General features: G+C 57.3%; 2 protein-coding genes and 1 long non-coding RNA gene across 12 annotated transcripts; 2 read left to right on the top strand and 1 right to left on the bottom strand.

The window, feature by feature from the left end:
* Positions 1 to 191: 191 nt before the first annotated feature.
* ZACN (zinc activated ion channel) lies at positions 192 to 3586 on the top strand. The gene is made up of 8 exons (XM_059048997.1): positions 192 to 238; positions 1167 to 1282; positions 1361 to 1485; positions 1633 to 1677; positions 1825 to 1931; positions 2194 to 2363; positions 3128 to 3252; positions 3383 to 3586. The coding sequence occupies exons 1-8, from the start codon at positions 192 to 194 to the stop codon at positions 3584 to 3586; spliced, it is 939 nt and encodes a 312-aa protein (XP_058904980.1).
* A 1249-nt stretch (positions 3587 to 4835) lies between these two features.
* Positions 4836 to 22374, bottom strand: EXOC7 (exocyst complex component 7). 10 transcript variants are annotated; one of them, XM_059048059.2, is made up of 21 exons: positions 22230 to 22374; positions 21960 to 22025; positions 20607 to 20791; positions 20304 to 20409; positions 17683 to 17905; positions 15557 to 15724; positions 12545 to 12637; positions 11588 to 11656; positions 10464 to 10609; positions 10029 to 10181; positions 9674 to 9772; positions 9210 to 9272; positions 8872 to 8938; positions 8092 to 8130; positions 7292 to 7357; positions 6856 to 6976; positions 6559 to 6654; positions 5761 to 5824; positions 5498 to 5539; positions 5258 to 5391; positions 4836 to 5012 (listed from the first exon to the last, which is right to left on the bottom strand). In XM_059048059.2, exons 1-21 carry the CDS (start codon positions 22287 to 22289, stop codon positions 4910 to 4912), a joined length of 2163 nt encoding a protein of 720 aa, XP_058904042.1. In that variant the 5' UTR covers positions 22290 to 22374; the 3' UTR covers positions 4836 to 4909. The 10 variants fall into 10 exon arrangements, with proteins under 10 accessions (XP_058904042.1, XP_058904044.1, XP_058904043.1 ...); XM_059048061.2 differs by lacking the exon at positions 11588 to 11656; XM_059048060.2 differs by lacking the exon at positions 8092 to 8130 and having other exon boundaries at positions 22230 to 22372.
* An 88-nt stretch (positions 22375 to 22462) lies between these two features.
* LOC136793241 (uncharacterized) lies at positions 22463 to 24446 on the top strand. Its single transcript, XR_010838239.1, has 2 exons — positions 22463 to 22974; positions 24060 to 24446. It is a non-coding gene; the product is annotated as an uncharacterized lncRNA (long non-coding RNA).
* The last annotated feature ends 515 nt before the right edge of the window (positions 24447 to 24961 follow it).

The raw sequence follows: 24961 nt of genomic DNA, 5'->3' as shown, positions 1-24961 counted from the left end.
GCATATCTCACGGTCCCGAGGCTCTAGGACTTCACAGGGGAGCTCTGGATAAATGAGGGCGGGGTGCCCTGCCGAGTTACAGGGAAAGAGGGCGGCCCGCGCCGAAGGCGGCAGAGTTAAAATCCGCGTAGAAATCCCCAACTGAGGCCGGGGAGCGCCTTCGGACGACCGAAGGCTCTTTGCACGCGGCCATGCGGAAGCGCCAGGTGTATGTAGATCGGGGAACCAGCAGCCGCCAGTGAGCGCGACAAAGGCGGGCTGAGTGTTTAAGCGCGCTCGATAAACCGGTCGATGACAGACTTGGACACTATGTGTGTTCCTGGTAGCGTTCGTGCGCCTGCGGGTGGGTGGCAGGTCCTTGCCTGTTCCCAGCTCTCTGGGGTCCCTTGGAGTCATGGCAGCCAGATCAGTGCCTACCCACCTTCAGCCTTTGGGTTTCCTTCCTTCACTGCAGCTATCTGGGATCTGGTCTCCAAGGGCTTGGTTTATCTTCGGGCCAGGAAAGTCACCCGCACACCTGTCAGTCCTGCTCTGGGGCGCACAGCAGCAGTTCTAAGGCACTGCTGGACCAGGGCAGGCTAAGAAGCCCTCCCCGAACAAAAATGCCCCCGAGCTTTGGTGAGGAGCTAGCCTCTACCTGTCCCCAGCTTTGCCCCACTCCCGGAGTTCTTGAGCCAATCTTTTTACATGAAATTAGTTCAGTGTTTGAGAGGCGGGATAACCCAAGGGTGTGCCCACTTCAGGTCTTTGAGCACAGAGCACTTTGGTAAGGAGGGTCTGGGTATTTAGCCAGGCGGTGCCTGCTGTGGAAACAGAGGCTGCACCTGGCCAGATTGGAAGGACAGTGTCAGAGAAAAGTGTGTGTGTGTGTTTGGGCAGGGGTCCCATGCTTCCCGGGTCTGCTTGATGGGTCTTGAGTGTGATAATTGGTTCCAGGTGGTGGAAATGGAGCAGGACCGGGAAGCCTAGGCAGGTACAAGGTGGGCTGGGCTGGGCCCTGGGCTTTGTCTTCAAAGATTTGTCACAAAGATTTGTGAATCTGGGGGTGTGCCAGGCCCAAGGCTCCAGGGTTGGTGCACAGAACAGCTGCCTCCAGCCAACTGCCCAGTTGCCCAGAGCGGTGACTGAAGTAGAGGTTGTAGCTGAGGCGCTGCTGCTCCGTCCAGCTCCTCCACGCAGCCGCTGCTGACGGCCCTGTGGCCCCTGCTCCGCCTCACCTTCCTCAGGCTCGGAACCCCACGGCCCTTGGCTCGGGAGTGTGGCTTCAGTGTGCCAGCGGTTGGTAGGTAGAAAGCGTAGGGTCTTGAGCTTTGCGATTTGCGCCCCAGCGCAGTGGGTGACCTCAACCTCCATCCCTCAGACCGGCCATCCTTCTTCAACCTCAGCTCACCCCAGGAGGTTCAGGAAACCAGCCAGATGCCGAACAACGGAGGCGCGCCCCTGCTCGTGGACGTGCAGGTGTTTGTGTCAAACGTGTTTAACGTGGTGAGTGTCCTCGGGCTGTGGAGGACGCGGGGGCCCAGGCACTGAGCTCGGAATGGGACAGGACTCAGCCTAGCGAGTGCTGGGGTCTCCTTCCTTCTTGTCACATAGTACCCGCCCCCGAGGTGACCTGCTGCCCCCCTCCCCCAGGACACCCTGCGGTACACAGTGTCCTCCACGATGCTGCTGCGGCTGGTGCGCACCCACGGTGTGGGGGCAGGGGGTGAGGAAGGGAGACCTCTGTAAGCCCAGCACAGAAGTACTGGCCTTCATCCAACTGCCAAGCCCAGGGGCGCATATATACGGAGAGTGGGAGCCTTGGTGGCATCCTTGTGTCCCTAGTCCTGGCTGGACGCTCGCCTGGCCTTGAACTCCACTGGGCACCGGCAGGGCAGAGTCACGCTGCCCTGGGACTCTCTCTGGACACCAGGACTCACTATCCGGGAGGCGTGAGTGTGGCGGGGGTTCTTGTCTCGGGAACTGGGCAGGCACAGCCCTCGCTATTCCCCATCTAGAGCCGGGAGGTCCTCTTAGTGAGTATCCCCCTCCTGGTGGCCCTGCCAGACCACTGGCACAACTCCCATGCCTTACGGTGCCCCTTCTGGAACCCCGAGGGCAGTGGGTAGCAGCCGGGCAGGTGCTGGGGTCTCCCCCTCCTCCCCCTTCTGAGCAGGAGCTGGGCCACTGGCTGTGGTACCTTTCCCTCTGCGGGCTCTGGGTGAACTGGCAGGACCAGAGCCCACAGGCCCGAGTGGACCGGGATGGCCACATCGAGCTCTTCCTGGCCCTCACCACGGAGACCGACTGTGACTTAGAGCTTTTCCACTTCCCCAGGGACCAGAGCGACTGCAGCCTCAGCTTCTTCGCTTTTGGCAACACTGGTGCCGACAGGACAGGAGCTGGGAGATGAAGGGAGACAGGAGGGGAAGCCTCTGGCCTCCAGCGAACACCTGACACAGGGGTCCTGGGCCTGTGTTCACACCAGTCCACCCCCAGGCTTAGGGGAGCTGATCATTCTTCTTTCACCGGGCACCTCCCACTCAAATAGCAGCCCCATCTCCTAGTCCTCCCCTGCTCTAGGCTGTAGCCCCCCTCCAGTCTTCTCTTCTCCCCCATCAGCTACCCCAGAGCAATGCCCCCAACAGCCAGGGCCAAACTGCACACTTGTGTCGAGCCCAGAGGCTCAGGCTACTGCAGGCTCATTCCTGGAAACATCCCGAAGGTGGAGCCACCCAGTGAATATCCCACCAGCCCAGCAGGTGACGTCCAACTCGGCGGCGAAGTCCCATCCTTCCTTTACATCCCTCCCGTCTGGGAAATACCACGGCTGCCGCCCCATGAATCCTAATTATTTCAGGTGTGAGATGATATACTGGTGAATGAGTCTGTGAGCATGTCCCCCTCCATGAAGTGGTGCATTTATTTCTACAATGAAAATTCATCTGCGAATCTGGTAAGGCCCTTCGTCTAACTGGAGTAAACTTGGGGTGTTGCGAAATCCGGTTTGGAAAGCCCTTGTTCAGACCGGTTTCCAAGTCTGCCCCCAGCAACCAACACAGGGCTCCAGCATTCCTGCCCCGACTCCCAAGAGGGGTGTGGGGGCAGGGGTATTTCTCATTCACTGTTCTCACCCCCACCCCTTCAGTGATGGAGCTGGGGTTCCAGGCCCATGCGGTGAATGAGATCGTGAGTGTCGAGAGGGAATACGTAGTTCAGGATTTGAAAACCCAAGTCGCATCCCAGCAGCTGGTGCCCTGCTTCCAGGTGACGGTGAGTTGGGAGGTGGCTGCCGAGGCCTGATGGAGGCATCGAGGTTGCACAGCCAGGGGCCGTGACATCACCCTTCTACTGCCCACCCCTGCGCCACCCCCACTGCAAAGCCCGACTTTCTTCCTTCCAGGGGTGCCTGCAGAACACGGCGCTAAAGGCAATCACGGCGCTCTTGGTACCCGGGGAGGCACTGCTGTTGGCTGACCTGTGCGGGGCACTGCTGCCCCTCCGGACGGAGGGCGTTGCCTACGAGGTGAGCCTGCTGCTGGGCTACCTCGTCCTCCACTCCCCCCTGGTTCAGGCCCTGCCTGAACGGCAGCCGGCTGCTCAGTAAGGTGCACACCCTCGCCTGGCCGGGGACAGGACCACCTTGTGCTGCCCGCACCGCCCCAGCCGGGGTGCCTCTGCTGAGGCGCCTGGGCTCCCCAGGCCGGCCCGGCCGCTGACCTCCCCTCCCCGCCCCTCCCCCACCCCACCCCCCCTTTGCTACTTCACTGCTCTGCTGCTGCTCTCATCAGCGCCGCGGAGACCGGGCTGTGGTCCGGGCTGCCGGCCCACAGCAACCTCAGGGCTGAGAGCGGCCCCAGCCCAGGCCCAAGGGGGCAGCAGCGTGACTGCGGGAAGCCAGGGCCTGATCCTGAAGGTGGGCGGGGCCTGAGGGGTCGGGCTGTGACAGGATCTCAGGAAAGAGGGGGCAGGGAGGTCGACTCTCTTCCCTGAGCCTGGAGGACCCCAGGCCACGCTGAGATCTCCCTTCTGTGAGCACGCAAGCAAAGAGTGTGGAATAAACCCATCATCCCAGTGCAAGGGCGCCTCAGGTGTCTGTCTTCGCCGAGCTCAGCTGTTCACTCTTATCGCAGTAGGTGGGGCCCATCTCATGCCCCCGACCCCCTCTGCCCCAGATCATCTCACGATTGTTCACTGGTCACCCAGTCCCCACACGCGGCCTAACTGCTCCTCTGCAACCACTGCTGCTTGGCTCCAGGCCCGGGGTGGTCAGAACTCCTTCTGTGAAGTCCTGCAGAGTGCTGGCCCTCAGAGGGCGGGGGAGAGAGCACTCCTGCTCCAGCCACCAGGGGGATGCCTCGGCGGCAGAACCCGCCCAGACCGCAGGACCGCGGGGACGGGGAATGCGTTCTCTGCACCGAATCCAAGAGCGGGTCGACCCTGCTTGCTTTTCTCCAGGCCCCGTGGCTGCAGTGCGGCCTGCTCCTCCGAGCCCAGCCCTCACGCCTGGGCTGAAGGGGGTTCTCCGTGCCCAGCTCCGAGCTGGCCCGGAGGTGGCCTCGCTCTGCTCTCCTGCTCCTGTCCACATGAGGCAGCTGAGGGCACAGACCTCTGTCTTCCTTCTCTGTCCTTCCTGCCTTGAAGCCGTCACGTGGCCCCTGCGGGCTGCAGTCAGGGTCACGAAACCCGAGGTGTGGAGGAACCCCAGGGTTCCGGGAGAGCGCTGCTTGTGTGGGGAATGGGGGCTGTGAGACGAAGGGCAAACCAGGACCCGAGGGCTCGGGGACAGGGCTCCTGGTCGGGGTGCTGGAGAAAGACCCCTGTGTCAAAGGACGCCACACTCACCGGGCCCAGAGGCAAGTTAACACTGGTTTATCTGTCCGATAACATGGCCGGTCTGGCAGAGCCAGGCAGGGGCGGCGGCGGCGGCTCAGGCGGAGGTGTCGAAGAGGCGATCGATCATGTCGCCCACCTGCTCTACACGGTACTTGATGTACTTCTCAGGATTCTTGGTGAAGGGCACGCTGCCATACCTGATCAGGTGCCGAGGTCAGTGGAGATGCCTAGCCCCTCCCCAGCTCTGCCTCAGCCTAAGGCCCTCCCGATGGGGCGCCCCTGGGTGACGTCTGGGTCTGGCCCCACACCAGAGCCCTGGGCACTGGATCCGCCACCCAAAGCCACCACCCTCTCCAGGTTTTCCTTGGAGAAGAGAAGGGCCCAGTGGTCCAGCCGGGGCAGGGGGAGCGCGGGGCTGGGAGGGCAGAGGCGGAGGGCTCACCTGTGCAGAAAGGCCCCGTAGGTCTCCTTAACAATGTTTTTCTGGGCTTGGCGGATCTTGTCCCTTTGCTCCGTGTCGGGAATAGCCCAGGCCTTCTGTATCTTGCACAGTTCTTCCAGGCCATCGTTGAAGCCCTGGTCGGCAAAACGGTGGAAACAGAAGTGACCCAAAGACAAACGTTTGAGTCTGTGTTGCTACCGTAGCGGCAGCCATCAGTGGAGCAGGAGGACCCCGACTTACCTTAAAACGCTCCTTGATCATCTGCCGCTCCTTGTCGCGAAGCTGGGGGGCCAGGGGAGATGGCAGAGGAAGCGTCCCTCAGAGCAGAATCGTCCCGTCCCTGCTCCTTCCCCAGAGCCCCAAGCCCAGCCCTGTCCCCTGCTGCCTGGATGGCCGTGGGCAGCCTTTGCTTTCTCATCCCAGTTGTCTGTTTTTTCCCAGAGACACAACGGAAAGCACCACGTCTGCTAGACATCCCTTCCCAGCCCAGGCCTTCAGCCCACCTTGACTCCGGGTTGGAACACAGGTAGATTCTTCTCAGCAATGTAGTCAGTCACCTTTAGCCAACTGCCAGGCAGGGAGGGAAGCGGAGGGCAGAGAAGGGACAGCCTCACGCAGCTGCTCCTTCCCTGGGGCTGGATCGTTTTGTTTTCTAAAAATCTCTTGATCTTCTGGGGGAGAGGTGAGGGCAGAGATCGGTCTGGGGTGTAACTAAGCAAAACACAGCTGAGATTTTTTTCCTTGGGAATAAAAATGTTCAAGCTGCTCGCTTTTCAAATCAAGAACAGGAAACAGAACATTCAATAAATTGAACAAACACTACCAACTACACTTCACGTTGATATCATGGCCAATTAAGATGGAGAAGCAGATGAGAAAAGAGGGAACGGAGGACAGATCGACGGGAAAGCAGAGGGAGATACGGTCACGGAGAAGAAACACCCAAAGGGAGAGAGAGAGACGCACAAACTAAGAAACAGGAGGAGAGGGGCAGAGAGCGCCTGTAGAGTGAGGCTCAGCGAGGTTCAGGGGCCCTCGCGGCCTTGCTCTTCACCTGGTCTAAACGTTACCCACGTCGCTGACGGGCAGCCCTTCAACCATCTTGGTCGTCACCCTTGGCAACTACCCTTCTCCACCCCATGAGTGTGATTAAAAAACAAGTCGCGGGTTGGGGCTCACGGGGTGGTGGTTCCCCGTCACTGAGCCCGCTCTGACCGGGCCCTGCATCCCGAGGCTCTGAGAAGGCAGCGTTACTGGTGGGTGCTCGGGTCGGGGCGCAGGAGGCGGGGGCGGAGGCCCACCTGCGCTGGTAAGTCTGGATCTGCTGCTCGACGTGCTCGCGGTAGGAGCGCTCGGCAGTCTTCTGGGTCACGGCCACCAGCTGGATCAGCTCAGACCTGGGGTGGGAGCAGGGGAGAGGGGAGAGGATGACAGAAAGGCTGCCGGCCTCTGCAGTAACACCAGTGGGGCCTGCCTCCCACCTCCCTGGGTCCTGGGACGGTGAAGGGTAAAGCGGCGTCCTCCCCGCCCTGGACACGAGGGGGCACAGCCAGCCCCGGGCAGGTGACAGCTGCATGCCAGCACCCGTAGCCACTTACTTCTCCAGGGCCTTGAGGATGTAATTGTAGTTGTTGTGCAGGAAGATGGCGCTCAGAGCAGGGTCCTCGTACACCTTGGACTTGCTCAGCAAGTTCAGCTGCAGGTTGCCCAGGACTTTACCTGCACAGGGAAGGATGTGGTCACGCCTCCCGTGGCAGTCTGACCCAAATGACCCAATCCTGGGGCCCACAGACCAAACCCCACCCGTCGCTCCTTGTTCCTCCCGGACTCGAGACCCCACCAGCCTCGGGAGCCTTTTGCCGAGCCCCCGCGGCCCCCCAACCAGAGGTCAGGCTGCAATTCTAAAAGTCGGGGCGGTGGTGCTCAGGAGTGGGACCTGGACTAGCAGGAGGGCACAAAAAGGAGACGGAGGGAAGAGGCAGGGAGGCAGGGAGGCCGGGCGCCGGAGGCTGCTGGCTGGCGGGGCGCACTCACAGATGTAGGTGCTCAGGAGGCGCTTGCTGAACTCGGAGCTGTAGCTGGTGGCCGAGGAACTGGTCTCTGTGAGAGGAGGAGTCCCGTTACCGCAGCAGTGGCAGCAGCCGAGACCCTCTCTGGCCTCCCCTAGGCCCGCGGAGGGGCTGAGCCTCCCTTGGGAAGAGCTGGGGGCGTGCTGAGCTACAGGGCTCCCTTCCCGCTGCGGGGGGCGCTCCCTGGGACTCTTCCTGGAATCCAGGGCCGGCGCCCCCACGGTCTCGGGCGGCGGGGGTAATGAGCTGGCCCAGGGCCTGCAGGAAGGCTGGCAGGACAGGAACGGGACAGCCTCTGCAACCCAGCCCCCGACCCACGCTGGGGGTACCGACAAGGCCCACTTCTCCCATTTGTCAGCAACACAGTCTTAGAATAGGCCCCCCCATGGCCTCTCCACCTTCACCCCCACTGCCCACAACCTCCTCTACCAGGCCCTTCTGAGCAGAGACTTGCTGCCTGCACAGAGCAGAAAGCCAAGGGGGGAAGGGAGCGGATGGGGGGGGAATGGGACAGGGAGGTGCTGGACCAGCTTGAAGGGTGTACTCGGGGTGCTGGACACAGCAGGATGCTGCCTGGGGAAGCCCAGAGACAGAAGGTGGCCGTCAGGGAGCTGAGAGGGTTGGAAGCACCCGGAAGGAACCCGTGTCCCCTCTGAGCCCGCTCCTGCTGGGGTCCTGAGTCTGTCCAGGTGCCTCTGTCCCCAGGGAACCTCACTCATGGGGCTTCAGAGGGGAAAGATGGGGCTGCAGAGCCCTGCTGCTTACCTCGGGGGTCTAAAGGAATATTGTATGTGTCCCCAAGAACTACGCAGAGAGAGGCAGCGCGCACAGAGGGGAAGCGGGGAGAGACAAAGGAGGGAGAAAGACGCAAAGTGCAAAAACAGGTTAGAAACGGCCGCAACACCCGAGCCAAGCAGACCACTCCCCGCGACGCCAGAAACAGACAGCAGGACAGCCCAGGCTGGACCCCTGAAGGCCAGCGACACACTGGAAAGTGGACATCTGGAGAACCACAGGCCAGAGGCCGCACCTTGGCTCCTTGCCCCTAGACTGGGGGGAACAGGGAAGGCCTGGGGGCCCCACTAGCTGGGCTGGGTCTCAGTGCTCGGAAGCGCGCTCTTCCCCGCGTGCTAACCTCCTGAGCCCCAGTCCCAGGGAGACACCGGGCTGGCCCTGAGGTGCCAGCTGTAAAGGGTCAGCTGTACTGGACTAATTAGGAGGCCAGGCAACACAAGAGGAGGTGGGGAAATGCAGAAGGAGGGGCGGGGCGGGAAGGGCACCTCCAAACAGGTGAGCTCTGCTCTCCGGAGGGAGGACACTGGAGGGAGCCGAGAGGGGGTGGAGGCCAGGAAAGGTAGTCAAAGCCCGGCTGCTTTCCTGATGCTGGGCCCAGATGGCCCAAGCAGCTTGGGGGTCCCGCCGCAGGCCACATCTCCTTCCCACTCCACAGGGTGGGGGCAATCTCCTCACCCGGAGGGGGCTAACCCCGTCTCCAGGCCAGAGGGAGGAGTGGGGCACGGGGCCCCGCCGGGAGGTGCCAAGTACCTTGGGAGGCCAGCATGGCGCCCGCCGTCTCCTGGAAGTCCAGGAGCTGCTGCAGGAAGAGGATAGCCTGCGTGGGGAGAAAACAGGTCCAGGAAGAAGGTCAACGGCAGGACCCAAAGGTCGGATCACCTCCTACAGTTCACCCCCTCTGACCATTCCAGGACAGGTACGGGGCCAGGGGCCTGCCCAGTGAAAAGGGTGGCTGCAAACTTCCTGCTTCACCCTGTGGGTCTGGCCTCCTGGGAAAGGCCCTGTCTGCTGGGGGCCCTAAGCACCTTGCACTCCGTCCTGCCACCTGCGCCCCCTCCCCGCCCCAGGAGCCCCCGGGCAGCACCTACGTTGCTCGTGAGCTCGTGCACAGTGCCGTCCTTGGGCATGTTGTACTCCTTGTCCGGGTCGTTCTGTGGGAAGAACAGCCTGACTCCCTGAAGCAGCTCCCGGGGAGCCCCGCGCCCACCCCACACCCCAGTCTGCGGGCTCATGGCGCCACCTCCTGGCAGACAGGTGTCAGGATGCCCCTCGGGCACAAAGGTGAGCGGGACGGACACAGGGACGTGACTAGACGGGGGGAAAAGCAGGGCAGGAGCTTGACGCCTGCGGTGGGGGCCTCTGGAGCCCCTGGGGAAGAAAGGGAGGCCCGTGGGCACTGACAGCGGGCTAGCAGCACGGCCGGCTTCCCCACAGGGCAGGCCCGCCCCTCCTGGAGGCCTGCTTTCACAAAGACTTTCCGAGCCAGGTCACCGGTGGCCCTGCCCACGGCCCCAGGGGCCGTCCTGCATGGCAGCAGAGGGAGGGAGAGCACCTTGATGTTGTCAGCGAAGTCCTCCAGCGCTTTGGCTCCAACGGTCTCCATGGCGGTGATGAGGCCGGGCAGCTTGTTCTTGGTGCCGGCGGCCGTCCCCTGAGGAAGCACGTGGCCGCACGGGGCGCCAGCACCCGGCGACAGGCTGTGCCTGGGGCCCTGCTCCTCCCCAGCCCCTCACCCCGGGGCGCGGTCTCTCCTCCTCCCTCGCCCTGAGAGCACCTCCACGTGCCCGGGGGCCCGTTCACCCGCGGAGCAGACGCGTGGGGGCAGGGAACGCAGCTCTCCCGGGAGGCCGCACCGGGCAGCAGGATTCCTCCTCCCGGGGCCCCCAAGGGCACCCTCGCCCACATACCTGGAGCACCTGGTCAAACTCAGGCTTGGTCTGCTTGAGGTGCCGCAGGATGGGGAAGACGGTAAGCACGGCCGAGAAGTCGTGTCGGATGATGGCCTTCCGGGCAGCAGCCACAATGTTCTCCCCTTCAAGCATCAGCCCGTCCAGGGCATCCTGAGAGAGCGGGGCAGGGAGAGGGCTCAGGGGAGCGGGCAACCAGCTGGTTCCCAGGGACAGTGAGGGCACCTGGAGGGGCGTGGGGGAAGTATGCCCCCAATGGGGAGGTCCCGACCGGGCCACGCCACCCAGGACAGAGCCCCAGGATGGGAGGTGGAGGTGGTGGCTGGAGTTGAGGGCTATGGACCGCATGGCTGGACCAAACTCAAGCGTCTGCAGTGACAGCTCTTGCTGGGGCACCTGGTCAGGGCCCAGGGGCAGGGTGGGGTGGGGCAGGACCTGTATCAAAGAGTCAAAGGTCTTTTTCTGATGGTGCTCAGGGATGACGTCCGTCAGCAGCTGGTACTCGCTCTGGGCCAGCTTGACAAAGGCACTGACGCAGTGAATGTAGGCGTCGGTCTCCACGTCCAGCATGTCATCTCTCCCTGGGGGGAAAGCAGTGCCCCTGAGCTACTGGTTCGGGGCAGACCCTCTCCCTGCTGGGGGCTGGGGCACGAGTCTCCCCAGCTCCTGGCCCGTAGCCAGACTGGCAGACGGGGAAAAGGACTGTGCTGGCAGAAAGCTGAGAGAACTCCAGCAGGCCCGACAGGGTTCGAGGGGATAAACAGGGGCCGAGTCCAGCCTTTGTTCCGGAATGTCAGGTATGAGAGGTGTTGGGGAGATGGATAAAAAGGATAAGAAGATCCCCCAATCGACTTCCTGGGTAAGGCACACCTGACCCCAGGACTGAGGATGCTGAATTGTACTGGGAAGAGGACACCCAGGGATGGGCAAGTGGCCGCGTCCACCTCAAGGAGGCAGGCACAGAGGTCATCCATCTCCGACAATGCCGGGCCTCTGGAGCCAGACACCAGCCCCGCCAGGCCTTCTGGAATGTATACAAAGGCAGTGGGCTCTGGTCCGTAAGGCTAGCTGGCAGGGCATCAAAACTGGAGAAGAGGCAATGTGAGCCTCAGAGGGGGGGCGCTCCTTGGTTGTCAGCTGCCCCAGCAGGAGACAGGATCCCGCTACTGCACTGGAGGCTGGGGCAGGGGTGCCCGCTGGCAACCTGGTCCTACGCGCCGAGGGACGGGCTCCGAGGAGTCAGAGCTTTGGAGCCATCGCTGGGGTCAGGTGTTGATGCTCCCTGCCCTCCAGGGGCCCGCCTGCCCTCTCTGCCCTCCTTCCGAGTGGCGGCAACTTCTGCCCTTGGCCCAGGCCCTGAGAGCCAGGCGGGCACTCCCACCTGGAGAGAGGCAAGGGGACCTAGTGCCCCAAAGAGAGACAGACCGGAGAGAGAGAGAGGCGAGGGGCCGGGCTCATCCTTGGAGCGGAGCGGCCGGCTAGGCCAGGCTGGAGCAGGCCCTCTGGGGACGGCCGTGAACGCAGCGGCGGCTGCCCTCGGGCTGGGCTGCAGTACTCACCGGCCAGTGGCCCGTGCTTGTCGTTCAGGGCCTCGGACAGGTGCTTAACTCGGAAATCATGCTCGTGACCTAGCGAGACGTCGGCCGCAAACACAAGCAGCGTTTATCCAGGGGCGGGGTGGCTGCCTCTCGGGGGACTGGGAAGAAGCCCTCGATCTCCAGGGGGGGATGTGAGACGGGGTGTAGGGGAAGGGGCATTGGAGAGGGCTCTGAGCCCCTCCTCTGCCTCAGACCACCTTGGGAACAGCCGTTTCAAGCCTGACTTGCAGTGCCCCGGACCATCCTCGGGAGCTGGTTTCCCCAAGCCTGGAGGCCACGAGAAAGCCGGGTTTCTGGAGAGTTTCCAGCATCTGCGGAAGGTCTGATGCTCAGCCCCAGGGGGTTTATCTCACCATATTTGGGGAGAGATCCAGTTCGAGAAATGTCACTGCCCAGTGAATGGGGACAGGCTTCTTTTCGCCCCCAGGGTCATTCTTTTGAAGGCGGATCTGGTCCACTAGGGCAAGGGTGTCCTTCCTCTGATGGGAGGGAGGCAGGGACATGGTGTACGGGCTGCCTGTCCCCTGTGGCACATGCTCGCCTTTCAGGTGGACGGGGGCGGCCAGGAGGCCTCGGCCGCCTTGGTCCTGTCACTGCTGGTCTGAGCGTGAAAGGGCTGCCCATGACAAAGAACTTTCTCTGAGTTCAAACAGGAGACAAGGACAGAAACAGGGAGGGGAGGGAGCGGGAAGCCTCCGGGAGGGCAGAGCTGCCGTCAGCCAGACAGGACCAGGCCGAGGGCCGTGAAAGCTGCCCCCAAGCCAGCTGGGGTCAGAGGCCCAGGACCTCAGTTCCCACCCTTGGTCCCCTCTCAGGGTTGCGCCCGAGGCCCTCTGGGGGGTTGGAGGCTCTGCCCTACCACGTGAGTGGACACACGGTGGAGGAGAAGGGAAGAGGAGAGGAACACAGGATGATTACCTTCCAGAGGAATGAGGTTAGAGCCCCCCTTTTTCCCATCTAGACCATGCTGGGAATACTGTTTCAGAAGGTTCTGAGCCTTACGGATCGTCCCTGTCACCAGAGCCACACAGAGAGGAGATAAGAAGACCTAGGAAACGAGTGAGAGAAAACAGCAGCAGCCCTCCACCTGCCCCCCAGGCCCACGCCCACCCCCAGCAGAGAGCACGCCCGGGTGCCATCTCTCCCAGCAGGCCTTTCCCGGGACCGCCGGAGGCCCCGCGGGAGGAGGTGGAGGAACAGACACGTTTCGTTCCCCCAGTGGAGCTCCTGGTTCTGCCAGTGACCCGCATTGTTCCAGATCCGAAGTTCATTTTAGGAAGTGCAGAGGGTGAAGGAGATGAGATGGGCAAAGATCCACCAGGAGAAGCCAAAAATAAAAAAGCCGTACTGAGCGGCACTTAACTCAGAAATAGACAAGGGCCTGGGATGGAGGAGCTAGCGATGGAGCTCTCCCACCCAGAAGGCGAGAGCACACGGCAGAGGCTGCGGGCACCCTGAAGCGGGCAGGCCCACGGCTCCCGCCCAAAGGGCAGGCCGAGTTCTCCGGGCGTGCTCAGTGCCGGGACGCGGCCAAACAGTAGCCAAAGGAAAGCAGCACCCAGGAGTTGGTGAAATGGGACTGAGCTTCCTGGGATAGCGGTGCCCAAGCCGGAGGCTTGGAGACCCAGAGGCAGACTGGCCCCATACACCAGGGGAGGGACCCAAACCACCAAAGCAATTGGGAAAAACTCAAAAGCCAAAAAGAAGTTAATAGGAGCCGTCACACAGAGAGCAGGAGGGAGGGCAGCAGGGAAGGGCACATGCTCTTGGCATGGGGGGAAAAAACCAACAGTTAGTATCACAAGTGAGAACAATGAAAACAAAACTGCAGCGCCCACAGCCTCCAGGGTCAGCGACCTCTGTGGGAACGAGACCTCTCAGGGCAGAAAACGTGGGGAAACAAAACAGCATTTAAAACAGACGTGTACAGCTGCCCTGTTAAGGAAACGTACTGGGGCAGGGGAGGCACCCGTGAGTGTAACCCCGCCTCTCTTCCCTGGGGACTCCCAGGTGCCCCCTTGCATCTCTGAACACAGTGAGGCTTCTTGGGTCCTGGCCGCTCCCCAGAAGGCTAGCGGAGAAGGGACAGTGTCTGGAGCGGCTCATTTCTTTCTGTTTGCACCAACCGCAGTTAGTTACTAATAACCAAGCTTGGGGCTTGGGCTCAGCATCTGTCTCGCTGGGTTCTGCCCCTTCAGTGAGCAGCCCTGCTAATGAGCGAATCAGTTCCCTGCCCCACAACTGACCAGGAGCAGGTGGGCCCGCCGGGCCTCCACGAGCCTCGCCAGCATGCTCGCATGGATGTGGGCTGGGGACACTGATCCGGCAGCCACCAAACCCATCAGGAGCACAATCACCACGAACGACGCTGAGCTCGGTGTTTCATTACCCACCGAGGCCTCCCTGCTCCTCTCCTCAAGAGCTGGGAACTGATGTCCCAGGGGCCTGATTCCCTAGTTCCTGACGTCAGTCCTGAGCCCCCCAGCTCCTGACAACTCTTGAAACCCCACAGAAACCAGAGGGACGCTCAGAGCCCGAGGTTTCCTCTTGGGGGCTCTAAACCAAGCTAGATTAGGTCCACTGGGGGCCCCGAGATCAGAGCCCTGCTCCCTGCATGGCCAGCAGCACTCCTGGATGCAGACTGGGTCCTGGGGCCTCCACTGGGCCCATCAGAGAAGAGACAGAGGGGAAGAGAGCCCAGACCCGCCAAGGCCCAGGCAGCCTCGCAGCCTCCCGGAACCAAGGTACAGAGACGGACAGGCCCGGGTGCAGGCAGCCGCGGCCACGCAGGCTGGCTTAGGAGAGTCACCGTTTGCGGCAGGTTCCCCAGGGGCTCGGCCAGGATATCCACACCGGAGGGGGGAAGGCAGTGCTCTTCCTGCCGGGGCCACCCAGATTCCCTTACGCCCTACTCACTTGCGCCCCTGCGGGCGCCCTCGGCTCCGCCATATCTCCGAAGCCTGAACAAAGGCCCGAGGAGGAGTGGGTGCTCGCGGCAAGTGTCAACAGGCCCCTTGTTCTCTGAGGGGCAGGTAAGGAAAACGCTGTCGTGAGGGGCGGGTCCCACCGGTGCGCCTGCGGTGTGTGCCCACAGCAGCAGCCGGACAGGGAAGGCTAGGGTGGGAGCAGCCCCCAGCCTCACTGGCTCTGTCTCCCTGGGGCCTGCAGCAGCCCCTCAGCCTGGAATACCCCAGCCTCTCGAGGGCCACACCTCTCAGCAGCCAGACACAGCCAGGCTGGCCAGGCGGAGGCGGGCACACAGGAACACTGTGTACCTGGGGCGCAGGCTACAGGGGGCACGACGACGGGCAGAAGGGCAGACAGCGAGCTGTTCGCCCAGGACACCAACGCCCACAGCCCAGGCGTCTCCCACCTCAACACCCCTCCCTGACCCTCCCGCCGCAAGGCACTAACTTCGGGTGGAGCCCCAAAGCCGGATTAAGTTCTTTGGAGAAGAAGGCGTGGGATTATTTTCCTTTCTGGGCGGCTGTCAAAGTGTAAACTCTCCCCTATCCACTTCTTCAGGCCACCCTGGCTTTCTGCACGGTGATGGCTGCGGTGCCTGCCCCTGTCCTGTCGATGGTTTTGCCAGCAGCAGCATGCCTGGCCTCCTGACAGGACGACGCGGGGAGGAGAAGGGGGTGCAGCAAGGGGCTCTGCCCCGGCACCCCTGTCAGCCCGCCTCTCCGTGCCTGTGACCCTCCACTCCACGGACACTTATGTAGCCCCCAGACTCGGCTGGGTAGAGAGGAGCTCACCGGATGGGGCCTTGCTAGGTGGGCAGACACCTGCTTTCTGTCCTGCGTACCTACAGTTGGGGGTCGCTGTGAGGTCAAGCTGTAGCGGCTGCTACCCCCATGGTGGCCAAAGGCAACCCGGGTCCCACAGAGCTTCTGTCTGGTTCTGAGGTGGGCCAGGGTGGGGACTCACCTGGCCGCTTGACCGGCTTCTTGGTAGGTGTGTCCTTCCTCTTGTTGGGGACAGCAGGGGAGTAGGGGACCCCAGACGAAGAACTGCTCTTCCGGAAGTGCTCCTTCAGGCCTTTGATGGAGCGGTCCAGCTGGCTGGAGCGGATCTGGTAGTAGACGTTCATGAAGTCTGAGGAGAGAAGGGCGACAGCTGGGGTCCCTGCCTCTGCCTGGCCCCAGGGCCTCCTTCTCACTTCCAGACGCAGCTCTGCAGGGCAGCAGTGGTGGCCACCATTGCTCCTTGCTAACCCCTTCCTATCAGCCTCCCACATGGCCTCGTCCGTCCCAAATCAAAGCCTTAAAAGGGAAAGTATCCCCCAACAGAACCAACAATTAGTTGTTATTTTTTATTTTATTTATTTATTTTTGGCCGTGCCATGTGGCTTGTGGGATCTTAGGTCTCCAGCCAGGGATTGAACCCGGGGCCCCTGGCAGCGAAAGTGCCAAGTCCTAACTACTGAACCGCCAGGGAATTCCCTGTAAGGTCTTTTTTTTTGGCCATGCCACATGGCATCTTCCCTGACCAGGGATTGAACCCACATCCCCTGCGCTGGAAGTGCGGAGTCTTAATCACTGGACTGCCAAGGAAGTCCACAGTAAGGTTTTTTTAGATTTAAAAAAATGTAAAGTTAACATCCAGCTTCAACTTGGTAAGGGGTCAAAGGATGTGAGCAATTTATATGCGATAAAGAGACAAGTGTCAGTGAATAAAAAAACCACACCATTTCTTTAGCCATGAATGAAATGCAAATTTTAAAAAATTAGAGGATTGTGAAAGCCCTGTCAAATAGCTAAGATAAATAAAGCTAATGAAGAACAAACAGCTGTGGGATTTTCGGTGGGTCAGTCGACTGGCCCCACCTACCCGGAGGGGAACTCACGACGGCAACAAGGTTACAGATCTGTTCAGACAGTTCTGCCTGATAATTGTACCTTTGAGAAAATATCTCGGAGAACTTCCTAAATAAGAAAAGCAAGCCATACAATTGTGCTCACTGCAGCACTATTTGTCAATCCTGGAAAACTGGAAAATCCAAAAATGCAAACGAGCAAGGAAAAAGATACGAATGCCACGGTACATTTTAGCAGTTCCCAACGAGTGTGTCGCCAACGTGAAAAATGGAACAAAGCACTGAGGCTCGGACTGAAGGGGACTGAGGGGTCTGGACGCATCCACTGGCCTCCCTCCGTCTTATCCCAAGGGAGCCCCTGAAAAGCTCCCGCCGAGCCCTCGGCTCCCACAGTGCAGCTCACGGGCCACAGACGTGCCGTGTGGTCAGTACAGGCGGCCCTGAGACCTGGCACCACAGAGTCCTCGAGGGAAGGCGGGGGCAGTGATATCGCACACTGACAACTTGGTGTGTGTACAAACTAACAAAGAGAAGAAGAGTGTGGAGGGCTAAAAAGCTTAAAATTGAATATTGATTACAGTTGTTGTTTTTTTTTTTTTTTAATTTTTTGCTTAACTTGGGATTTTTTAAAAAAATCCTGGGACTGGATTTAAAGAAATGATGGTACCAACACACCATGGAATATTATGCAACTGCCAAAAGGAATGAAGTAAATATACATGTACTGATATGAAACACTCTCAAGACATATTACTAAGTTGAAAGCAAAAACCAAAAAAACAAATCATAGGAGAGTGTTTAGTACGCCCCCTTCCGCTTGGGAATAAGGAGCAGGTGCACACATCTTTATTCTCTCTCTCACACACAGCTGCATAAAGAATTTTTTGGAAGGGTATAAATAACCTTAACAGTACTCATCTTTGGGTTATGATACTGTAAGCATTAGGGAAGTGGGGAGATGGACTTGTGCTTTTCACCCAAGCCTTTCTGTGCTACTTGAAGTTTTTATAATTAATCAAAACAAGGAAAGAAACAGGAAAGTAAGGTATATATATAAAAAAGCCTGAATTTAGCTAGATTCATAATTTGATACATAAGCTGTAGCCTTATTGCTCATATTGTTTCCTACCAAACTCCTTTGTTTTAAAAGAAATGCAGGTGGATTAAAGAAACAAAGGGCAAAGCCCACTCCCTCTGGCCCCGCCACCTGGGCCCCCGCCTCCCCAGGACACCTCACCTTGGTTGCGGCCATATTCCACCAGCCAGCGGGAGATGCGGATCACGTCCTGCAGCACACTCTCAGGCAGATGCTCTAGGGGCGCCTCCTCCTGTACTTCCAGGTCGTCCTCACCGCTGATCAGATCCACGAGGAGCACAGGGGACACGACCTTGCTGTGCCGGGTCATCAGGCTGCGGAACTCGGACTCCAGCGACTCCTTCCCCCGCTCAAACAGCAGTTTCTACAGGGAAGAAGGAAGGAAGGGAGGAGGAAAAGAAGAAAGAGGGTCCACGGCTGTTCCAGCATTCAGCAGGCCCTCGCCTCCCCACCCGTTTCCTTTGCCTTCCTGATTCTGGGCCTCGGCCCTCCTCTGCCTTCACTTCCTTTTTCCCAGAGAATAAACGCTGGGAAGCTTTCCTTGGTTATCTCTTTCCCTTGTGTTCTCTCAAAATGTATGCTCCTAGGTGAAACCCAGAGTTTTACAAGAAGTAGGTGCTTCACAGATATCAGCTGATTATGTGCTCATTGTACCATTAATTTGTGTTCTTGTTAGAAAAGGTTTGCAAAAGAAAAAAAAAATAGATAAATTGGACTACATCAAATTAAAAACTTTTGTGCTGTAAACGATACCATCAAAAAAGTGAAAAGACAGTTCACAGAATGAGAGGAAATACTTGCAAATCATGCATCTGATAAGCGACAGGTATCCAGAGCAGATAAGAGAATTGAAAACATATGCCCACACAAAAGTTCGTACACAGGGGTTCATAGCATCACTGTTCATAACAGCCAAAAAGTGGAGTGTCCATCAAGTGTTGGATGGATAAATGAAATGTGGCAGATGCATACAATGCAATATCATTCAACCATACAATGGGATGAAACACTGCCACACGCTACCACATAGATGAACCTTGAAAACATTATGCTAAGTGAGGGAAGCCAGACACAAAAGGTCACACATATTGTGTGATTCCATTTTCAGGAGAAGTCCAGAATAGGTAAATTTACAGAGACAGAAGATAGATGAGTGATTACCAGAGGCTGGGTGGGGAGGGAAGAAGAGTGACTGCCAATGGATTTCTTTGTTTAGGCAATGAAAAATGTTGTAAAATTTATTCCGGTGTTGTTGCACAACTCTGTGATTATACTAAAACTACTGCGTTTTATACTTTAAATGGGTAAATTTTATGGTATGTGAATTACATCTCAGTAAAGATGTTTTAAAAATAGAGAGAGGAGTTGGAGCATTTCTGCTTAAATGAAAAGTACGTCCTCTAGGGTAAACCCATGGCATATTTTTTGTATTCTCCTTCTCTAATCCACTCCCACACCCAAGTTCTAGCACAGAGCTCTTCACCCTGTGATCCAAACATGGGAGACACCCTCAAGAATCAAGTTCTCCAGCCCCTGGCATCCCAATCTCTGAGTCCAGGCTGCCCACCCAACGGCTGCAGTATTATGGTTTTACTGGTGTGCGCCCACTGCGTTACTGGTGTGCCAAGGTATTGATCTTGTCGATCCTCCGGGTAGCCAGGTGGCTCTGTGCGCGGCCAGAGACCACTGGCTAGTTACCACTTTACCCCAGCGCGCCACACAAACAGTCTCATTTCCGATGGAGCCACGATGCGAGGAAAGCTGGGAGGCACTGTTCTAAGCAACAGCTTTCTGGGTGGGAGAAAAGCCAGTTTCCCATCTTTGTTCCTCAGCCCACCCCCTCTTCTGGGTAAGACACACACCTCGGGGCAAGAACTGTGGTGCCACCAGGAAGGTGTGCCAGGTGACTGGGGGTCCAAGCTGGCCTGCCCTCTAATGTTCCTCAGCGGCTGGGATGTCTGGGCCTCTGCTCCCACCTTTTCTCCTGTCTGCATTCTGTCCTCTCCTCAATGCATTGAGTAAACCTCACTTCCCAGCCCTGGCTTGTGGGATCTTAGGTCTTGTGGGATCTTAGGCCCGAGTTTTATCTCCCTCTGGTGATCTAAAGACCCCAAAACTGAAACACAAAGATATGACACAACAAAATTGAATATGAAAACATGAATGCAGGTTCCCTGACTAGTCAAATTCATTGAGTCAGAAAGTAGAGTGATGATGGCCAGGGGTTGGTGGGGAGGAGAAAGGGGAGTTAGTGTTTAATGGGTAGAGGGTTTCAGTCTGAGATGATGAAAAGAATTCTGGAGATGGTTATACGACAGTGTGAACGTACTTAACGTCACTGAACTGTTCCCTTAAAGATGGTTAAAATGGCAAATTTTATATTATGTATTTTTTGCTACAATAAAAAAATACCCATGCATTGATAAAAATCAAATGTTAAACTTATACTTCATATTTAATAATTTATAATTTATTTATAAATAAATTTATTTAATAATTTATAATTATTTAATAATAATTTATAATTCATAAATAATAATTATAAATATAATATTTTATAATTTAGTTAAATTATTAAGATGCAATAAAAATGTATACCTATAATTTCTGAGACAGAGATCTTAATGCCTACAGTATGTGTATGGTATTATATACTTCTGTTTATTCTACTACATTCTCTCTTAAGCTGGTTCAGTGTCTCTTGAGACCAGGGCCGTGACTGGTGTCCCCAAACCTCTCACGTCACTCTGCTGGCCCCTTACCACTTTGTTGAGCTCTGGGCTGTCTGGGCTGTTGTCCTGGAAATACTCCACAGCCTTCTGAATCTTGGCCATGCTTCCCAGGTACTCTTCCAGTCTACCTGTGGGGCTGGAAGGGAGAAAAGTCCTATTAGCCTGGGCAGATGGAAGATGAAGAGGAAGGACGGAGAGAATGGTATTTGGAAAGGGGAGAAGAGAGTTAACACAGGGGACTCTAGGCTCAAATATATTCTACTCCTCCCTTCCAAGGCCTACAGCCACTGGTCCAAGAGGCGTTAGGAATGTGACCTTCTGGCCCTAGCTCACCCCTCCCTGATGATCTTCTCGGTGTCACTGGCCACATGGTAGTAGCTGATAACGTGGTCCAGACAGGACAGAGTCTTCTCAACATTCTCCTGCAGCCGCTGCAGGGTCTCCGTCTGTTTGTGCACAGGGATGATGGAGTTCTCCAGCTTCATAAGGCGACTCTCAAAGGATGACAGGATAGACACCTGCGGGGGGAAGCTCCGTGCTCTCAGGCCTCAGCGTTGTCTCAGCACCGCTTCTGCCACCCACCAGGTCTTCGGCGATTGCTGCCTCTTCTCTGGTTTTCTAGACAATAAACTCCACGAGGGAAGGGACAGGGTATACCTGTTCACCACTGTATCCCCAGAACCTACCGTGTGCCTGGCACATAGAGGTGGCCCAAATGAATTGGCTGAAGTTTGATTTGAAGGCAAGTCAAGCATTAAATTAACTCCTCCTCAGATAATCACCTCAGGATGGCTTCCCTTCCACCCTTTGAAGCCAAACCTCAATCTCTATCCTCTCTGATGCTTTCCTGGACTGAACAGGAAGTCGTTTCATACAGAGTAGCCTCAAATGCATTGCTGGTACCTTCAAAACCCTTTCTCTCAAAAAAAAACAAAACAAAACAAAAAAAACTTTCTCTCGAAGAGTGAATCTCATTAACCTGATGACTGTGTTACTAAATACATACTCAAGTTTGTATCTGCTTTGCTTGTGCTTTTCCAGTCTTCTCCAGGAACAAGGAAGGAAACTCATATTTACTGAGGACCTATTGTATACCAGGTACTATGCAAAATGCATCTCCATGCATTACTATGACCTTCACAGTTAGTTACACTGGAGGTTGGCATCGTTTGTTTTAGTAGAGGAGATAACTGAGGCTCAGAGTTATCTGTCAGGGGCCACACACAAATAAGTGGAGGGGCGAGGACTAGACCCCAGATCTCTCTGACTTCAGAGCTCATTTTACCCCTCAAGCCCTCTGGGGTGAAGGCTGAGTCTTTTTCTGCCCTCAGTAATCTCAGAAGTGGTAACCCGGCCGTCCAACCCTCACTTGAATTGATGATGACGCATGGCCAGTACCCAGCCCACCTAAGTCAGTCTCACTAAATGTCTGCAGAAGGAGAGAAGAATGGAGAACTTAGGCAGAAAGCAGAAAGTCCAGGCCAGTGGGGGCTGCAGCATCCTCAGCGAAGGGGCGGACAAGGGGAAGGGAGTGTTAAGAGACGTGCCACACTGTTGCTAGAGAAACCCACAGGTTACCACCACCACTACCCAGACCAGCACCCCCAGGCCTTAGGTACCGGAACTACCGGGTCGCAGGGTTCTTCTCCGGCGTCTGGAAGCCCTCCCAGCTGATGGGTTACTCACCATGTTCTTGGTGAGCTGGTCGCTCTTCTCCAGGCTGTCTCGGATGAAGGACAGCGTCTCCTCCTCCTGGGGGGAGCGCAGGCAAGGACATCACCAGAAGCCCAAGGCTAAAGGAGACCACCGCGTCCTAGATCCACGGCCTCGACCCTGACTAGGGCTCCTCGCAGGGAGGGCCCCCTCCCACTCCCGCCGCCTCCCTGAGTAGAGACCCGGCCCGGATCTCGACCCCTTCCCTCACCTCCTCCCCCGCCTCCCCAGCTCCAGCCCCACCTGCTTCAGCTTGTCCTCGATCTCCCGCCGCCGGGCGGACGCCTCCTGCGGGGGAATCATGACTTCGACCCTCCCAGCGGCTCTCACTGCCCAGTACCTCTCCTCCGAGTGCCCTCTCGGCTCCCGTCCCTGTCACACCCACTTCCGCCCGAGGCCCCGCCCCGGGGCGCGCTAATATGCCATGTTAGGAGTGGCAGGCTGGGTGCGCCTGCGTGCAACTCAGTACAGGGGGACCGGGCAGGTGGCCATCTTGGGTGTGGCAGAGAACTGTGTTCGGGTTTGTCTTTGATGCGGGTTTCCACCCTCAGCAGAGAAGGTGCTCTTGAGCGGTGTTTTGTCACAACAGTTACAACTCACTTGCCGTCTTCGTGGGAAGGCTGACTCTTCTCACAAAGATCAATGACGAATTCGTTTCTCCAGATCGAAGTCTGGATCCAGGCATCGATGTCGCGTTCCCCACAAAGCATAGCACAGAGCTTATCACACAGCAGGCGCCTAATGTGTGCCCATTTAATGAACAAGGGGCCTGTGTAATCTTGTCCCCCTTCGGCCCTAAAGCTCATGGAACGGGCCCTGTGTGCAAGCCCTCGGCTGGAGACAGAGTGGTCGCCCACGGTCCCAGCGGCACCCATAACTGCAATCCTGCTTTGTGGAGGGGCTCAGCCAAATTCCTATGGCGGGGAGTTCTCGGAGCGTCCATCCCAGGGACTTGGATGGGACCGGAGAGCAAGCTCCAAGCTCCACCGTAAGGTGTCTGTTTTGTAGAGAACTGTGTGGTTTTATTTGCTGGGGGAGGGCGCGGGTGGGGGCGCTGAGGACCGGGGCCGGTAGAGAAGTGGCTTCAGCGGGGAGTTTTCCTACATCTGGGAACAGTGCAAGGGGAAGGCTGAAAGAGCCCAGACCTGTCTGAGGCGTTGGGGCCCAGGTGGTGGTGTCAGTTAAGGAGAGGTTGAGGCCTGCCTGCAGGTATTCAGACGGGGAGCATTGCTCACAGGGCCTTTGAGGAAATCAGAAAGGCTTGGAGGGCTGCTAGGGCCCCTTCTGCAGGGTGCCAGAACGTCTCAGTTCATCTGCTCAGACTCTCCTCTAAGTAGAGCTCTGGGGCGGGAAGGGGGACCGGGATCAATGTTCCTGCAGGGATGGATGTTCTGGATTCACCACCAGAGCCAGCTCCTGCAAAACCTAGTTACTCCCCCCTCCACCCCCTCCCTGCTCACCCTGTCTCTGCCCCCAGCACTGGGGAAGTAAGTGGCCACACAGCTTTGTTCAGTTCGTCTGTGGACCCGACATCCAGGTATAGGTTGATAGACAATGAGGCGTATGCTGGTGAGCATCAAGCCATAGGGTTCCCAAGGCCCTCCCAGGACCCAGTTCCACAAAGAGGAGAAAGAAGTGGGACAGAGAGCCTGGAGGGGGATTAGGCAGCTCTTCTGGGGCAAGAGGTCAATTTCAGATCTGGTGGGTGGCCGTGAAAGTGCTGATGAAGGAAATATCCAGGAGGCGCAGCCCTGTTGCAGGTGAGGGAGATAAAAAGGCAGAGTCCTTGTGTAAGGATACCTAGGATGATTTCGTTGAGGTGGTCCTTGTGCAGTCCTGAGAACTAAGTGAAGGAGAAGTTTAAACTGCTAGGTGCCACAGTAAAGAATAAGTGGGCTAGAGGGTGGGAATTCCCTGGCGTCCAGTGGTTAGGACTCGACACTTTCACTGCCACGGCCTGAGTTCAATCCCTGGTTGGGGAACTAAGATCCCACACGCCATGCGGCACAGCCAAAAAAAACAAAACAAGACCAAAAACGCTCCAGAAAATATTGATAACATCTTGCTCTATAGGTCTCAGGAAGAAATCCTCTATGGGGCTTCCCTGGTAGCACAGTGGTTAAGAATCTGCCTGCCATTGCAGGGGACAAGGGTTCAAGCCCTGGTCCGGGAAGTTCCCACATGCTGCGGAGCAACGAAGCCAGTGCGCCACAGCCACTGAGCCTGTGCTCTAGGGCCCGAGAGCCACAACTACGGAAGCCTGCACGCCTAGAGCCCATGCCCCGCAACAGGAAAAGCCACCGCAATGAGAAGCCCACGCACCACAACGAAGAGTAGCCCCCGCTCGCCGCAACTAGAGAAAGCATGCACGCAGCAAGGAAGACCCAACGCAGCCAAAACTAACTAAATAAAATAAAGTAATTAATTAAAATAAAAATCCTCTATGGTTGTGAACAAATACTTTGAGCTTTGTACATTATCACTGCAATTTTGTAAATAAACTACAGATGTGTGTGGGTTTTTGTATTTTCTCCAATTTCCTTCTCTAAGGGTAATTTGGTAGCTAACTCAATTGAGAGCCTTCTGTTTGCCCACCTCTGTTACAAGCCCCACCTTGTGTTATCTTGTCTAATTCTCACAATAAACTCACAAGTCAGGCACAGCTGTTGTCTCCCTTCCTGCAGACGAGGAAGGTCAGGCTCAGAGAGGTCAGCTGCACTGAGTCAACACAGCTGGCCAGGACATGGTACAGCTAAGGCTGTTCTCAGTCTCCCCATGCTGGGTAGCTCAGGAGTTCTGATTGTTGTTATGCAAAGCTGCCAATCTGATTTTCAAGAAAATCAACTGTGAAAAGCAAGTTATTATATTCATAGCAACCATATCTAGTAAAGGGTAGACAGAATGAAAAGACGAGTTCCAGTGATTCCCAACCCAATGTCAGGCCGATGTCGACAAGTGGACATTGACTCAGTAAA

Source organism: Kogia breviceps, chromosome 19 (assembly GCF_026419965.1).
Source record: "Kogia breviceps isolate mKogBre1 chromosome 19, mKogBre1 haplotype 1, whole genome shotgun sequence".
Classification (NCBI taxonomy): domain Eukaryota; kingdom Metazoa; phylum Chordata; class Mammalia; order Artiodactyla; family Physeteridae; genus Kogia; species Kogia breviceps.
The sequence above is the reverse complement of the archived record's forward strand: the minus strand, read 5'-3'. Positions and strand labels throughout refer to the sequence as shown.

What these genes read in the sequence shown, in the direction of transcription:
- ZACN (XM_059048997.1), top strand. Translation starts at nt 192, where the DNA reads ATGCGGAAGCGCCAGGTGTATGTAGATCGGGGAACCAGCAGCCGCCA. An exon ending in TGTCAAACGTGTTTAACGTG is followed by an intron (nt 1,486 to 1,632) that starts GTGAGTGTCCTC and finishes CCCCTCCCCCAG; the next exon opens with GACACCCTGCGGTACACAGT. An exon ending in CTTCGCTTTTGGCAACACTG is followed by an intron (nt 2,364 to 3,127) that starts GTGCCGACAGGA and finishes CCACCCCTTCAG; the next exon opens with TGATGGAGCTGGGGTTCCAG.
- EXOC7 (XM_059048057.2), bottom strand. Translation starts at nt 22,289, where the DNA reads ATGATTCCCCCGCAGGAGGCGTCCGCCCGGCGGCGGGAGATCGAGGAC. An exon ending in GAGAAGATCATCAGGGAGGG is followed by an intron (nt 20,410 to 20,606) that starts GTGAGCTAGGGC and finishes TCTCCCTTCCAG; the next exon opens with CCCCACAGGTAGACTGGAAG. An exon ending in AGTTTGACCAGGTGCTCCAG is followed by an intron (nt 9,773 to 10,028) that starts GTATGTGGGCGA and finishes GTGCTTCCTCAG; the next exon opens with GGGACGGCCGCCGGCACCAA.